The 17,549-nt window shown below is 39.7% G+C and overlaps 1 protein-coding gene across 1 annotated transcript in view; it reads left to right on the plus strand.

Annotated features, from left to right (window-relative positions):
- NALCN (sodium leak channel, non-selective) overlaps positions 1 to 17,549 on the plus strand; it is a 366,003-nt gene that overhangs the window by 270,352 nt on the left and 78,102 nt on the right. The window contains exons 16-17 of the mRNA XM_075918747.2: positions 10,996 to 11,132; positions 13,487 to 13,628. Coding sequence (XP_075774862.1) covers positions 10,996 to 11,132; positions 13,487 to 13,628 — 279 coding nt within the window. The remainder of the gene's footprint in view (positions 1 to 10,995; positions 11,133 to 13,486; positions 13,629 to 17,549) is intronic.

Genomic DNA, 17,549 nt, shown 5'->3' on the forward strand with positions numbered 1-17,549 from the left:
TAGCCTGAGACAGCATATCCACGCTCTAAGTCCTCCTCTGATGCACTGCCGGCACTGCTTCTGGCCATCCTTAAGCCCTGTTCAGGGTCCACTCAATGTGGACTTGCTAGTTCGAATTAGCAAAATGCTAATTCGAACTAGTTTTTAGTTCTAGACGCGTTAGTTCGAATTAGCTTAGTTCGAATTAACTAATTCGAACTAAGTTAGTTCGAACTAACGTTGTATTGTAGACGTACCCAGAGGGTTTTTCCGGCATTGGTAATCTTCTTTCTGTGAGGAAGAAGCCTTTTTCTGAACGAGCTCTTTTGGAAAAAGGCATGTGTGGACGGGGAAGAGGGAGCTCTTTCAAAAGAAGAGGAAAGAGAAAAAAGCACAGGTGCCCTGGTGACCACTCCATCCATAGTAATCACAGCTTAAATGCGAGATAGAGTCCACCCTGAATGGAGGCTATCTTTCGAAAAAGCAGATGCACTTTTGTGTGTGGACGCTCTCTTTTGGAAAAAGTTTTTTCGGAAAATCCCTTCTGAAAAACGGTTCTTCCAAAAGAAGCCTGCAGTCTAGACATAGCCAAAGGGAAAGGACAAGGCCTGGCTACCATTTCTCTGCCACATGGACAGGCTGAGGTGTGCTGGTGGGAGGCAATGAAAGATTTACAGATCCCTTTTTTGTTCTGTGGACTAAATATTGAGGAGCTATGAGAAGAAATCCAGGAAGCTAGAAAGCTAAAGGGATTAAGTTAAAATATATCCAGAAAAGTTTAAAAACTATAAAAACTCAGAATCGCTCTCATCAGACACGACGGAAATAGTGAACAATAATGTTCAAGCAGAAGCATGGCATTAGCATTTCAAACTACTCTGAATTCCCAATATGCCTCATTTCACAGGTCTCTTTACTGTTCTGTATTCCACTACATTTGCAACTATGGAAGCTAAAGTAACAATAACCTTATTTCTTGTTCCGTCACATAAACTGATTGTTTGCTAGGGTCAAGAAGAAATTGCAGCCCTCACCAATTGTGCAATATATTGAGTTTCATCATCTCCTGAAGCGCTGAATGTTAACCAAATCTTGAACTGGAAGGATATTGTCAGATGAACCTACAGTCCAAAACATCTTTCTGAAATATTTTATACATTGGGTAGGAATGGTGTCCCTAGCCTATGTTTGTCGGGGCTAGAAATGGGTGACTTGATGATTCTCTGTTCTGTTCACTCCTTCTGGAGCACCTGGCATTGGCCACTGTAGAAAGGCAAGATACTGGGCTAGATGGCCCTTTGATCTGAACCAGTATGGCTCTTATCACTGGCTATGTATATACTGCACCAGTTTTGCGCAAGAAATATGTAAATGAGGCTAAGAGTCTACATGGCTCCTTTTTGCGCAAAAAACCCCTCTTGCACAAGAGCTGTTCTTCCGGAACAAAATTGTGGATAGCTCCTTTTTGTGCAAAAGCCTCTTGTGCAAAAAGTGGGCACTCGTTAATTATGCGAATGAGGCTCAGTGATATTCCACGCTTAGCCTCATTTGCATATTTCTTGTGCAAAACGGGTACAGTATAGACATAGCCACTATGTGCAGTCTACTGTCCTTTTGCACTGGTAGAATAGATCTAATGTGGGATAAACAATATTTGTATTTGATGGGAAAGGAAGTGTTTTAAAGGAACAGCAGTGCATGGTAGGATTAATTAGGATGGCCTTTGCTTACCTTATCAAAGCTTGTTTACAGCATAGGCACTCTAGGCCAGTGCATAAGGCCCCAGGTCATAATTAGGTCAGATTATCATCTTTTTTTTTTAATTAGTCTATAACCCTCAGGGTTGGTAAGAAAATCTTGAAAACATTACTCAAGTATATTCAATGTAGCAATGTCTTCCTAGACTGTAGACAGCATGAAACAATATAGCCTCTGACAAATGCATCCTGTTTATTTTAATTTATAGTAGGGGGTCTGTGTCGGGGTGTGCCTGGGGCTCCAGATTACCTTAATCTGGCCTCAGCCCCTTGTACATTAAATTTAATCAATTTCAGTCACTTGTTACTAAAGCAGTTCTCTACATTTTGTAAATTCCAGTCACATCTTGTCAGCCATAAAGGCTTCATCGGAACTAGAATTAGAGAAAGGAAGGTATTAACAAAATACATTTTTTAAACTTCATTCAATTTCTTATTAATAAAGAAGGCTTTATCACAAAATTGGGGAATGAGTTATTTAAATGAATAACTAAACAATGGGAATCACAGCACCATATGACACTACATATAGCTCACAAGCTCTAAGATACAGAAAAGCTGTAGTTTACTGTGATGGGTCCCCCTCCCTAGCTTTATGAAATTGACTTATGGATACAAATATGTGTAATTCAAAGATACTTTAGACAGAATATGTCATGTAACCTGTCAATTTTAATGTCACAATCTGCTGGATCTGTATATCTTATTTTGACATATGTATCACTCTTGTATGTAAAGTTAGGAATATGGGGTATGGAATGGTTTATTGTTTTAAATGTGCAAATGAAAGCCATCAAGGGTGTTTTCCCCCCATGTCTGGGTGATCACCTGTAAACATCCTCTTTTGTCCTTTACATGTAAGCAGTGGTTGATCTTAGGAAGACATGTGATCACCCGAACTGCAAGGGTCTGACCAGATTATTTTCCATAGAAGGGGGAAGAAAGAACAAGAAGTTCCCACCGGAAGTGGAATCTATAGTACAATGGGGAGCTAGCTGTCCCTTTGTCTTTGGCTGGCATGACACACACAAGAAAATAAAGCAGAGATCCCAGAGAAAAAAAGATCTTCCCTGTCTTGGAGATTTAGCTGAAACAAACAGTTTTAGGTTAAGTTTGCAATGAGCTTGAATGTGTTAGAACTAGCTATGTATTTTCTGTTTATTTTAAATGTGTAATTTACTTTGCTCAGTTTTCACATCTTAGCAGAGATGTTACAAACTGCTAGCACAAAGGTCTCTGGAGTACATCCTATGACAGGATGGGTCAACAAATCCTTCTCGGCCCTCTGTCCTTACCAGTGGTGTTTCTGGAGCAAAGGGCAGGAGTGAAGACAACATGAGGTACCCTCGGGGTACTTTTATAATCATGCCCATGCAGAGGGAAAATCCATTGTTCTCCTGGGTGCTGGTTCCTCCCATAGTGGACCAGTCTATGTCCTTTTTAGGCAAGGAGTCATGAAGTCCCCAGGTGTGTTCTTCTCAGGCAAGCGGCCATTGTGTGCTCCTCAGGTATCAACTGGCAACCATTAAGAGCCATTGAGCAACTGCCCCTCACAGTAGAAAGCATTTAAAATATAAATGCAAAACCCATGTTCATAACTTTACACACACAGGTCGTACAAGTATATGAGTAGCCTAGACAGAGTCAGCGTAGCATAAGCTTTCATTTGACACCTCACGTGGCGCATTTTGCACTGAATTTGGGGCAAACACACAACAGTGGGTGCAACAATGATCTGTCTACTCACATTAAAATCCAATAACCTGACAAGCACCCATTATAGTTCATCTACCTCTATGTAATTGGTAGATCACTAGAGTTTCAGAGTAAAAAGAGACAGGAGGCTCACTTGCTCATTTAATCTGCACTCCAATCTTTAATTATTAAAGATAATTTTCCATGTAATGTCAGTTATTAGCGTTTCCATTCAAAAAATTGTTTGTGACAAGTATGGGGTGATAATAAATCTGAATAATCCATTCAGTAAAAGGAACTTTAGAGAACTGTGGAAGCTAGCCTTGATTTGTTATGTTTTTTACCCCTCCCTGTTCTTGTATCTAACTCACATTGTTTTGACTAATAACACACAACATATCCTGATAAATCCACAATTTAAATTTTACAAAGTCAATTTATTCTTCAAAAACCTACTTTGAAGTATATTTCCTGTGAAAAATTTTGGTATATTGCACCAAATTATACTAATTTAAAGCTATCCAGGGTGAAGAGTCCTGAACATCCCAAAAAAGTGTGAACGTTTCACCATGAAATTACTTTGGGTTGCTGGCTAATTCCTAAGTACTCTGAACATCAGTGGGGAAGCTTTTAACTTTGAATCTGTGATTGATGTGAGGCAGTTCTGAAAACTGTGTCAGCTACAATGAGACAGAATATTGCAGTCATTTTTATAACCATTTTATGTTGCTGAAATATTTTCACATCTTTAATATAAGTTTTGCTCCACTAGACTACTAAACCATATAAAAACAGCTCCTTTGAGATATTTTTTTTTCTTTACAATGTTGTACACCAGGGCTACTCAACCCGCAGCCCATTTGTTTGCAGCCCATGGTGCGGTTTGGGGTTATGTGGGGCTCAACATGCGGCCCAAAGGTAGGAGCCAAAACAAAAAAGTAGTCAATATAATGGTCTTCTGTTGATATGCATTTTAGTAGTTAAATTCCTGGACTGTCATTACTCCTTAATAGTGCTATCATATGGGAGGAAATCGGGTAAATATTGCATTTTATTAATATCAACAAAATTTACTTAAATGGGGCCTATGTGTTGTGTAGTCTTTCCTTAATCTTTGTATTTATGCCTGTCAGTGTAAAAGAATCTATTTGCATATATTTGCATGTATATTTGCATGTATATGCAACCACACTTAAGCTGCACCCTCAGCATGTGCTGTGAGTATCATTGTGGCCCCCCAGGGCTTCCAAAGTTGAGTAGCCCTGTTCTACACTTTGCCAGTCCCTAATTTGCCTCGGCAGGCTCAGAGGTATATGTTAAAAACAAAACAAAAAGGCTGTGTCTACACTGGCATGAATTTCCGGAATTGCTTAAAACGGAATACTATTCCGTTTTCAGTTTTTCCGGAAAAGGAGTGTCTACATTGGCAGGCTGCTTTTCCGGAAAAGCCCTTTTTCCGGAAAAGCGTCTGTGACCAATGTAGACGCGCTTTTCCGGAAAAGAGCCCCGATTGCCATTTTCGCGATTGGGGCTTTTTTCCGGAAAAGACTACTGGGCTGTCTACACTGGCCCTTTTCCGGAACAGTGTTCCGGAATAAGGACTTTTGCCCGAGCGGGAGCAGAATAGTTTTTCCGGAATAGCGGCTGATTTTGTACAGTAGAGCGTTGTTGCTTTTCCGGAAATTCAAGAGCCAGTGTAGACAGCTCACAGCTTATTCTGGAAAAGCGGCTGATTTTCCGGAATAAGTGGCCCAGTGTAGACACAGCCAAAATGATTAGTAGTTAAGTAGAACCTATCTCTGCTCTTACATTTAAATAGTGGTTTCTCCTTTTCACTGTTTCATTGCCCACAATAGTGTCAGTGTGTTAGAAGCTCTTTTTCTGTTGGCTGAGGCTATGTCTAGACTGCAGAGTTTTTCCGGGATATCCTGGAAAAACTCTGCCATGTCCAAGGAACGTGTCTGCTTTTCCGAACAAAATTTTGGAAAATCAAACTTATTTTTTTGGCATCCCTGTAAACCTTGTTTTATGAGGAAAAAGGGATGTTCCAAAAGAGGGTTTTTTCCCCCAACATTTGTCCTAGTGTAAATAGGCCAAATGTCAGAAAAGCCTCTTCCAAAAAAAGAATCGGAAAAAGGTTCGCAAATTGTGGTTCGCAATTTGCGTATCTTTTTCCTAAAAAACTTGCAGAGTAGACATAGCCTGAGTGGTATGGGAGCAAGAAAGAAAGAGAGTTTCACTGCAAATAGGTATTGTTAATGGTAAGCTCTTTTATTAGGTTGGAGAAATACTTATAGTAATAAGTACTAGCCAAGAACTGGTACATGGCAGGGGCTGTGCCGACAGACTCAGGTGGGATCAGCTAGCCCCACAAACTGCATCTTCACCCCCTCACCAGCCTTGCACATCCACATCCACATCCCTTGTCTACCCCTGGGATCCCCCACTCACTGCTGCTGGGAGGACTGCTAGTGAACAGGGATCTACCACTATTGTTGGGGGCAGATAAAAAATATGGATCAATTTGCCTCTTTTTAAAAAAAGTTTGGACACCTTCAGGAGGTCTTAGTTAGGACCATCCCTTTAAAAACAGGACATTTGGTCACCCTAATTTAAGCTCTTTGGTGCAAGGACCTGTTTTTTAATGTGTTGTTTATGGCACTGTGTATGGCTACTATATGCCTGGGCAATGCGTGAACACCCTCTTTAGGAAGGCTAGCCGCAGCAGCCCTGCTCCATGGGCCTGAGACCTGCTCTCACCTTGTCCATTTTGTCCCCCTAAGGCCACCACAGCCCTGAGCCCACATCCCCCTGCATTCTGAGGAGCCTTGGGCAAAGTGCTGTAACTTCTGGACTGAGCACTGACCCGACCTCCGGGATGCTGGCCAGCCTGCCTGATGCCCAATCACTGGCCCGTCCTGCTCGGTGCACATAAAACAGGCAGGGCTGCTGGGGCTTGCCTTCTGGCCCTGAGTGTTGGCCAGACTTTGAACTCTGCTCCCACCCACCTTCCAGCCCGATGGACAGGCCTGGCCATTGGCTGACCCACCTGATCCCAAGGACTGGCCCCCAAGCACCTGGCCAACTCCAGTGCCACATCCTGGCTCAAGCCCCACACCAGGCTGTCGTTGGCTGCCAGCTGGCCAAAACAGCTGGCTGACTGAGGCCCAGCTCCAGGCCAAAGGCCTCCGCTGGACCCCTGCCAGCTTCATGGAAAATGGGGAAGCCAGGATACAGCCTCAAGCCTGGGTTAGTGGAGGCTTAGCCTCCCCTGGCCTATGATACCCATCACCTATTAATAGAATAATGCTGTTTCCATCTCTGGGCATGCTCGGAAATCTTTATATACACACATTATCTTAGCACCTAAAACTCTGCTGCATTTAGGCATCAGACACAAAATAGTATCACTCTGGCCTAATTCACTCTTGTAAGTGGTTGCGGCGAGCGGGAGCAAGAGACCCTTTGGGAGGGCAGATGATATAATGCCACCTCCGCCTCTGCAGGATTCTGCCTAGCAAGAGCAGCTGGATGTTCTGGCTGGCTCATCACAGGAACAGTGCCAGCAGAAATACTGAATCCAGCCTGGTCCCTGGACAGGATGGTGTTAGCGTTCCCAACTTGCCCCCACCCACCCCTCATTCCTACCTTCTCCCTCCGTCTCTCATTCTCCCCCTCTCCACACTAACTCACTTTCACCGGGCTGGCTCAGAGGTTAGGATGTGGGAGGCGATAAGGGCTCCAGTTGGGGGTGTAGGCTCCAATGTGGGGCCAGAAATGAAGCGTTCAGAGTTTGGGAGAAGGATCTAAGCAAGAGCATGTGACTGGTCTGTGGAAGAGTGTGAAGGCTCTGGGATGGGTCTGGGGATGAGGCATTTGGAGTTCAGGATGAAGCTCTGGACTGGAGCCAAGGGGGTTAGAGTGAGGGAGCAGCCTCAGGACTGGGATACGGGGGTTGGATGCAAGACGAGATGCAGAATCTAGGAGGGTTCTGACCTGGGGCAGGAGGTTTGGGATATGCACTCTGGCCAGGAAGATCTTACCTCAGATGGCTCAGTACTGCTCCCAGACGTGGTGGCATGTCCAGCCCCAAGGTGCATGCTGCCTGTGCCCACAGGCCCCACCTCCGCAGCTTCCATTGGCCTCAGTTCCCGAACAATGGAAGCTGCAGAACTGACACTGCATGTGAAGCTTCCTTGGCTGCCCCTGAGCCTAGGGCCTTAGGGACATGTTGTCTGCTTCCAGGAGTAGCTTCGACCCAGGGCAGACAGGGGCCTTTCTCAGCTCCACTGTACCAATGACTGGACCGGACCAGAGGCCCCAGTGTCCCTTTTCATCTGGAATAGTAATAGAAACATAGCCGTGTTACATAGTCCTGTTTTCCCTTTTCATCTGGGCATTGCGATCGAAAACCAGATGCCTGACAGCACTAGATGGTGGGTGGCATGCACTGCTGCATCCCTGTTCCCAAGAGGCTTTCTGGTAGCCTGCAACTCATAGAATGAATCAGGTCAATATGTTTTCCCTTTGCAGCAAAAATACATTTTTCTCAGGTAAAGAACCAAAATAAATAAATACAGAAACATTCAGAAAAGGACCTAAAGTTTCATTTTGAGTTAGGCCCTGAATTTGACAAATCCTGTACCTTTAAGAAGATATATGTTTTTCTGGAAAGCTGAAAAAAGCTAGAGCTGAAATGAGAAGGATTTAAGCAATGACAAAGAAGATGTGTGTCATGCAGAGCAAATATTGCACCCGAAACTTTTTTAGAGGCACTAAGTGAAGGTAAATGCCTTCAGCTTCTCAGTATGTGATATTATCTCAGTATGACTGTTGCTGAGATATTTTGTAGAATAGCTTTCAGTTCAGATTATTTTTAAAGCATGTTTTTAATCTTTCTGTCTTCAAAAAGTGTGTATTTATGTAATCTTGCTTAGCTTTTTTTCTGTATGGTTGTCTACTGCACTGGAACTTCAAACGCCATTTTAATCTATCACAAACTCTCTGTTTATGTATTTTGTATCCCTTAAACAGCAATCATTACCTGTGAGAGACATTTTCTTTCCATATTACAGTGTGTATATATATCTACACATACCTGCAATTAACACAGAGGGTAGAGACAAAAACTGCAAAACTTGTGCCAGTGAGAATTTCCACCGGGTTAAAAAAAAACAAGAATTGTAACTCTAGAAAAGCCTTGTTAGATCATTCAGTTCATTTTGATGGCAGTGAAAGACTTCTCCCTTCGCTATGCTGGCACTTCAAGGTTTCTGTTGTATTCTGAGTACCAAATAACAAGGCATTGCTCTTGAGAAACCATTCTACAGGTTACACTCTATTCTTACCGGACTATGTAGCACTTTAAAGACTAACAAGATGGTTTATTAGATGATGAGCTTTCGTGAGCCAGACCCACTTCCTCAGATCAAATAGTGGAAGAAAATAGTCACAGCCATATATACCAAAGGATACAATTTAAAAAAATGAACACATATGAAAAGGACAAATCACATTTCAGAACAGAAGGGGGATGCAGAGGGGCGGGGAAAGGAAGGTGAATGCTTGTGAGTTAATGATATTAGAGGTGGGGAAGGGTAGATGTACATATTATGGATATCAGGGCTTGTGCTAGCACTTTAAGAATAGTTGTATAGGTAGCACTTTGAAGTTGTGGTTTACACTGGGGCTCTGAAATCCACCCCTCCACTGTTGAGCCAGGGCAGGAAGCTCACTCCTGCTAGTTACAAAATGCTGTGTAAACATGCCCTCAGAGTCACTCCTCCTTTAATATAAAATAATACATGAAGATATACAATCTCCTAGAACTGGAAGGAACCTTGAAGGGTCATCAAATCCAGGTCCCTACCCTCACAGCAGGACCAAGTACCAACCCTGACAGATTTTCCCCAGGTCCCTAAATAGCCCCCTCACAGATTGAGTTCACAACCCTGGGGGGTCACAGGCCAATGCTCAAACCACTGAGCTATCCATCTCCCCTTTATCTAGCATGGCCTGATATGGACATTTGATTTTAATACAGTTATGAAAGGCGTGTGACAAGAATGCTGTATATGTCACAGATTTAGATTTTAGTGAAGGATTTAGTACAGCACAGTCTCTGGTGGAAGCTTTTTCTGATATTAATTCAAATTAGCTTTGATGTGAATTGTCACGTGGACTAAAAACTGAAGAAAAATAAACACAAGGTAATGAAAAATGACAGAGTTGGGGGAGAAGGTGTCTAGCGGAGCACTGCTGAGATCAGCTTTATGTCCATTCTTTTTCAATATCTTTATTAATCTGCCTCAAAAGGGAGAACTCATGTTGCTCATTAAAATGGGAGGAGCTGAAAATACCAGCGAGGACCAGAAAATAAAATTAAAGGATCTATCCCTGGTCTACACTAGAGAGTTATTTTGAAATAACAAACAGACCTTCTACACTACCAAGCCCGTTATTTCGAAATATGGAGCTCATTATTCCAGAATAATTCCTACTTTCATTGGGGAATAAGCCTATTTTGAAATAGTTATTTTGTGTGTTATTATTTCAAAATAAGGTATTTTGAAATAATTTCCCAGTGTAGACATGCCCCTAGAGACATGACTCTGAGGGCATGTTTACACAGCATTTTGTAACTAGCAGGAGTGAGCTTCCTGCCCTGGCTCAACAGTGGAGGGGTGGATTTCAGAGCCCCAGTGCAAACCACAACTTCAAAGTGCTACCTATACAACTATTCTTAAAGTGCTAGCACAAGCCCTGATATCCATAATATGTACATCTGGGATACAAGGCTCACTACAGTATGTTCAAAATGTTGCGTAGATAACACTATTATACAAAAGACCACAATTAGATGTGTCTGTTAGATTTCCAATCCTTAGTATATTATATTCAGTTAGACAGAAATAATAGTTTTAATATTAATTTATTCGTCATAAAAACTTTGATGAGTGTAGTCATCTTTTCTGACTTATCATTTTGTTGCCATTATACAGTTATAATAATCAGAATACAATAGTTATATCTCTATTCTATATCTCTATATCTGTTTTGAGATATCATTAGATAAAGTATAGCAGATCTTAATAAATCCATCTATATGTGATTTTCCTATTTCATTAATGATCTGAGATTTCTCTAAAGATTTTAATCCTCAGTTCATTTATCTACATTATGCTCTATTTGAATATCCCAAAGTTATCAACGTGCACAGAAAGCTGAGTCACAAAAGACAAAACATGAATATTTCTTTTCGAAGTGTTGGGAAACTGTGAAGAAAATACAGAAGTAAATATACATAATAGAAAGCTAATATGCTTCACATTTTAAAACTAAAATTATTAAAAATGCCTCTCATTTTATGGATTGTTATGGTTTATCTGTCAGTTCCTCTAACACAAGCAGACTAGTGAACTCTGAGCAACAAATTTACCCTCTGTAGTTCTTTGCTGCCATCTTCTGTCTCTTCAACTGATTGCTGTTCGTATTCTTTGAATTCTGAAAAACGGAACTGTTGAGTACATTTTGTCTATTTATTTTTCTTTTCTTTTTCTTTAAGCTAAAACAAAGCGAAGCCAATGCAGATACTAAGGAAAAGCTACCCTTGCGTCTACGTATATTTGAAAAATTTCCTAACAGGCCACAAATGGTGAAAATCTCCAAGCTTCCCTCAGATTTTACAGTTCCAAAAATAAGGTATAAAATACATCCTTTTTTTCTGTGCCAAGGACTTGTTAATTATCAGCGCACACACAGTCATGCCAGAGATGTGTAAGTTTTTCTCCCAAAAATTAAGCAGATAATTTTAAGAATCATAATCAAAACATTGCACTTAGAGGTGAGAATGGGTGACTTTTCATTTGTCTCTCATTTTTACTTCCCCCAAAATAATCCCATCCTCTCTTGCTTACATGGCTTCAGGGCTCATGAAAGAAATGAATAATACTCCTAAAAATAATTTATCTGCATGCAGGCTGAGTATATTGGAAGGAGCATTCCTGCAGATGAGAAAGTAATTTCTCTTCAGGCCCAATTTGTTTTTTAGCTTCTTTGCTAGGACCACAAGCAGAAGTTTTAAAAATCAATTCCATTATGGGTTTTTTAATGATCTGGTCAGCTGAGTTCACCAAAGCAGCTTTCATAGAATACTGAACACCTGTCAAAGGATAACAACTTTTGAGAATTAAGTAACTGGATTGGATTTTCACTGAGAATAACTTTCCTTCAAAAGATGCCACCAAAAAATCAGAAGTCAGAGTCTCTCTTGAAACCAGCGTATGAGAGGAGACAGGTAGGAATCGAGGAGCCAGATGTAGTTCATAGAATTACTGAAAGCAGTCTGGAGACTCGAAGGACCTTTTCCCAGAGGAGAAAAGCTGAAACATAATATACTTCATCCTTAGCACCATCTACACCCTTCCCTCTGCACCAATAGCTGTACAGACCATGGTGTAGGAGATGGCTCTCCAGCTCTATGTCACTGTGGAGTTTCCTATGCTGGGGAGCCCAAAGCTAGGGCAAGAAAGCTGTCATCCAGTCTAGTAGGGATGGGGGAGGTGATCTACTCACTGCCATTTCTCCTCCCCTGGGCTGGAACCATGTCGCTGTGAGTGCAGAGAAGCACTCTGTCCCTGCACTCACCTGCAGGCTTTCCCCCTACTGTTCTCATAGGCCGGGAATCATGGCCAATGTGAGCAGCAGAGGGTGGTGCCTGCAAGCTTAGGGTGACATGGAGCCAGCTGTCCCCCTATCTCCACATGGGAGTTGCTTCAGGTAAGTACCCCAATCCTCTACCGCCTCCTGAACCTTCCCTCCCAGACTCTATGCCCTTACCCACAGCCCACTCCTGACTCCTATCTTCCTCTCAGACCCTCCACCCCCAGCCACTCCTGCAGCTATCTCCTTCCCAGACCCCACCTCCCCACCCTTAACCCACTCCTGCACTCTACCTTCCACTCAGACCCGCACACACACACACACCCCAACTTGTTACTGAGAACCCCCTTCCTGCATACTGAACCTCTCATTTTTGGCCCCACCCTAGAACCTAAGTGGCCCCACAAAATCTACTAGCTCCAGACACCTAGAAGAGTTAACCTAACCCTGTTTGTATCATCTGAACTATGCAAAGGTGTGATGCAGGCCAGAGTATCTGCTTTGGATGTTGTAAAAGAAAACACTGTTACATTTTAAGGTAAACATCAGGCATATTTATTTCCAGGACCCCAGCTACTTACGTATTGAGTTTTTGCTTCTTTTTTCAAAAGAATATCCATGATCTTTGTATGATTTTTTTCCCTGGATTTTTCCAAATGGGTAAATAATTGAGACTAGTATTGTTGCTATGGGGGGGGGGGGAACCCCCACAAAACTTTGAGTTTAAGAATAAAATCTTTAAAATGAATCAGTTGTGCTGTGTAGAATTACCACTCAAGAAAAGAGTTGGTTACACACAGTATGTAACGCTACTTCTCTGAACTTAGAATGTAGAAACATATATGTACATTTCTTGTAAACAAAAATAATTTAAAAATCAAAACATGGCATATGTAAGTATAAAATTGTCAAAATACTTTAAAATTGGCATTCAAGGCTGTTATATGCACAGATGCTATTTGAACTCCTGAAACATTGTTGCCCTGTGAAAGTGTGCATCTTTTGGATTATATCAGTCTTTGGTTTGCTCTTAATTAGCAATTTATATTATAAATTCAGATAGATCTTTAAACAGCTATATTTGATGTCAGTAACTAAAAATAAAATTAATCGTTAAATTTAAAAATCAAATACTAAAGACTGTATTATTAAAGAGAGCAAACTGTTTTGTTTGAAACTGATATAAGCACTAAATCCAATTACATTATTTTTAATAATTCAATCTAAATCTCGTTATCTTTGTTATTTGTACGCACTGTCCTGTACCCCATCAATTTCCATCTTGCTGCTGTTCTATCCTAGCAGTAACCAACTTTGATCCATTGCAGAAAACTTGTATTAACTCTTTCTGAATGTTTAGCAACAAAATGTGATATCTTTTTCTTATCTGTAAGGGAAAGTTTTATGAAGCAGTTTATTGATCGTCAGCAGCAGGATACAAGCTGCTTATTGAGAAGACTCCCTTCAGCATCTTCTTCCTCATGTGATCATTCCAAAAGATCTGCAATTGAAGAGAACAAGTATATTGACCAAAAGGTAAATACCACAATATATAACAATATATGTTCTTCATTGTTTTAAACATATGCTGTTAGGAAATACCACAAATTGTACAAACAGCAAGGATTCCTATGACACCTTAAAGAGAAATAGATTTATTTAGACATAAGCTTTCATGGATAAAAAACAGTTCATCAGCTGCATCTTACCTCTCTCCCAGACCTTGCAAGCTCACCTGTTGCTTGTCTAAATTGTCACTGCTCCCTTAACTTCATTTACGCTCAGATATTTTACAGAAATTGTGGCTCTGCTAGAGTAGATTTTTTTTATAAAAATGCACCCATTTTTCTGAGCATCATATTTTTAAAATTTATTTGGTACAAGTCACTTTCAAACATGGTTGAAATCGAGATTTTTTTAAATTTTGAGCTTTCTCTCTATCAATAATTATCATGCCATAGTAGCAAAGTCTTGGAGCTATGTTAAAAATACAAATAATTTCATACAAATCATTTTCTAAACTTTTACAAAAGTTTAGCTCCTTTTTATGTGTGTGAATCATCAGCAAATTGTTTCTGATATTTACTTATACATGTGATCACTTGTTATATTGAACACAGAAATGCACACATGTATAAGCTGATATTTGTACACTAAATTAGGTGCATACAAGACAATAAAAATGGAAAACAGAAGAACCTTCAGATAACATAGTGGGTTGGCAGGATATAATCAATGTGAAGTAGGATATGCCTGGGTACTTAATGTGAGCATGGTGGAGAAAAAGGTAACCAAAATGCAAAGTACTGGTTACTTTAAACCTATTTTTTACAAATGACTTTTTTCATGACCAGCAGATCCTATACTTTGCAGTACCAACTGATCCAAAGTGGACTGCAATAAAACATCTGACACCAATCAGGGGAAAGTGCAAATACCAGCTCTTATGATGGCTGAAAACGATCCACCCATAGTACGGCACTAGAAATATTGGGTTAGATCAAAAGCTGGTGTTAATAAACCCAAGACTGTTGAGGTCATATAGAACTATGCAAAATTATGCTGGGGATGTGTCCATTAACTTGTAATAGGAAACTTAGGCTTAATCTCTTCGGTCTGAAAATGTGAATAACCTGGTATTATAGGTGAACTGTACTGGGAAGGTTAATATACAAGGAGAAAATCAATGCAAATGTAAATAAATCAAGGTGAAGGTAAATAGTAAAGATGAGCTGCAGTGTTTTCAAAGAGTAACATCCTTACAAAGGCAGCAGAATGCACAAATAAACATAGCTGTTATTTCACCCCAGTTTTAATATTCTTACTCCTTTTGCATTTTTGTTTGTTTTGTTTTTGTACGTAGTTACTGTTTTTTGTTAATTTCCTCTGTTTTTGTAAATTCTAACATTCACTGGGCTGGAAATATCAGAAACAGACAAGAATGTAAGAATATGTGAAAAACAATGCATCAGTTAATAATGAAAAATAGCTTTAGATAATTCTCCATCAACAGGCCTCTACTACTCTCTCCAATAACAAAACTAAATATTACAGATGTGTCACGCCCTGAGTGTGTTGAGCTAGTGAGCAAGATGTTGGTGAGCACATGGCAGTAATTTTGCACCTGTTAAACAAAATACAAATAAAGATGTGTTTATTTGAAACATTGTGGATTATTTTTAACACAGAACTGAAACTGATTTACAGCCCCTAATAATACATTTGCTGATATAATACTGATATCACAATGATATTTTACAGCAACACAACTTATATAAGAAACTAAAAAATGTTATCCTTTAGAGTTCCAATTTCTGTATGGTAAGAAGTGAACTTTTCATACTCTTGGAAGAGCAAAAAGTGTCCATGTTTCTTATAAAACCTTAAGAAAGAAATATTTGATTAGTTTAGCCACTGTGCTTTCATATTATCCTCTGAAATGGTAATGAAACAAACATTTTCCTACAGAATAGTCTTGTGCAACAAATCATATAAGCTTCAGTTCCAAAATGGGTGCATGATATGAGCATGTGAGTGGCCCTGTTGACTTAAGGGGACTACTCACATGTTTACAGAAAAGCTCATGCTCAGATATTATGCTAAATGGGAGCATTAATTCCTATTTCACTCTGTACTCAAAGCTAACCCATCTTGACCATACTTGCAGATGGACACATAAATTGTGTACATGTTAACTGAAAAGTTTGTTCAATAAGATTTTCAAATTTAAAAATAATGTAAGTTTTGGTTTTCCCCATTATTTAGCCAACTGCAAGAACAAGTATAGATAAATTGAATTTTGGTTTTGTCTTGAAACAAATACAGGTTGAACCTCTATAGTCCAGCACCCTCAGCACTTGACTGGTGCCGTACCAAAAAATTTGCCGAACCACAGGAGGTCAATATTGTCTAGCAGCATTACCAACACTTCCACTGCTTACTAGGCTCTTAGAAGACATTTAGGGATAAATTAGAGCTAAAAAACAGCACAAAACACTGAGAGCCAGGACTGGTGGCTGTAAACAAACTTTATGAGATTTTGGGAAACTTGGTCACACCCCTGATAAGTGGACATCTGGCTAACAAAATCATCAAAATCTTGCTGGACCATGGATGTTGCTGGACCAGAGTGCCAGATTATAGAAATTCAGCCTGTATTCATGAATTATTTTTGTTATGCATCCAAAAAATGCTGATTATTTAGGTGGGAAATATAAGTATAATTTCTGGTCAGATGTTGCATGCAACTGGGTGTTTACACACTCAGGAAAGAAGCAAGAGAGAACTAGATTGAATTAAGTCAGAGCAATTACTGTGGCTTTCTACAGTTACAGTTTCCACGGCAACCTCACATTTGTGTGAATCAATTTTCTTAAAAATATCTTATCCCTAAAGCAAGCATAAAATGGTTGCTTTAAAAATACAAACATTGTATGCATACTTTACATTCCTGTGTCAAAAAGAAACATTATTATACATTTAACTCATACCAATGTGGGTTACAGGAGTCAAAGTAAGAAATCCTGCAGCTTGTAATTATTTCAATATTATGTCGAAATAACTGCTTGCTGTGTAAACACAGACTGTGTTATTTCAGAGTAATGTCAGTTATTCCAAAATAACATGGCTGTGTAGACATAGCTAAGATGACAGTGTAAAAGTCAGGTTTGGAACCAAAAGATAGGGGTCTGCTAACATTGTTGCTCTTCCCTCCACCTCCGTCTTGTCATATCTGTAAAATAGCTAACTATGCCATTTCCTCTTTGAACTATGTCAGCATTTCTGTGTTCTACACCTACTGAATTGATAGGCAGCACTTAATTTGTGTTACTTATTTGCTTACATACACTTTAGAGATTTTCTTTCCTTTTGATCTCTGGTTTGGTGACGTACTTACTGACATTTATATTCAATAACAAAATGACATGCAATTCACTACAATGTGAATCACAATTTATCTCCTTTGGTCTCCTGCAAAGTTGACACTGCAAATAAATCTTCTCAGTCCCAAAGTTATTTATTTCCCTTCAAGGATTTTCTCCAGTTGTAAAGGGGCTTGCACTTCACTCCTTACATTTTATGACTCTTACCTATTCTAAAGCTTTGGCTATATGTAGGCATTATGTTTAGGAAATAAGTTAACTCTTTCAAAGCGATAGAAATTTGAATATTCCTATGACAGTAATTTATTTGTAACAAGTATTATTGTGTGTAAGGTATACTTTCCTCAAATAAACCTTATAATCTAACATTGACTTCTGATAAAATGTCTTTACCCATATACATTCTCATTACCTGGTAACAACAGTTGATTTGAAGCTGTATCATCTCACGAATCTCTCAGAAATTATAATGAAGTTCCCTAAAATAGTTTTCTCAATCCTACACCTCGCTTTTTGGTAAAGGCAATATTTCTATATAGATATTTTTTTCAGTTCTTCCATCTAAAATATCAAA

This window comes from Pelodiscus sinensis, chromosome 1 (genome assembly GCF_052426305.1).
Source record: "Pelodiscus sinensis isolate ZL-2025 chromosome 1, ASM5242630v1, whole genome shotgun sequence".
NCBI lineage: Eukaryota > Metazoa > Chordata > Testudines > Trionychidae > Pelodiscus > Pelodiscus sinensis.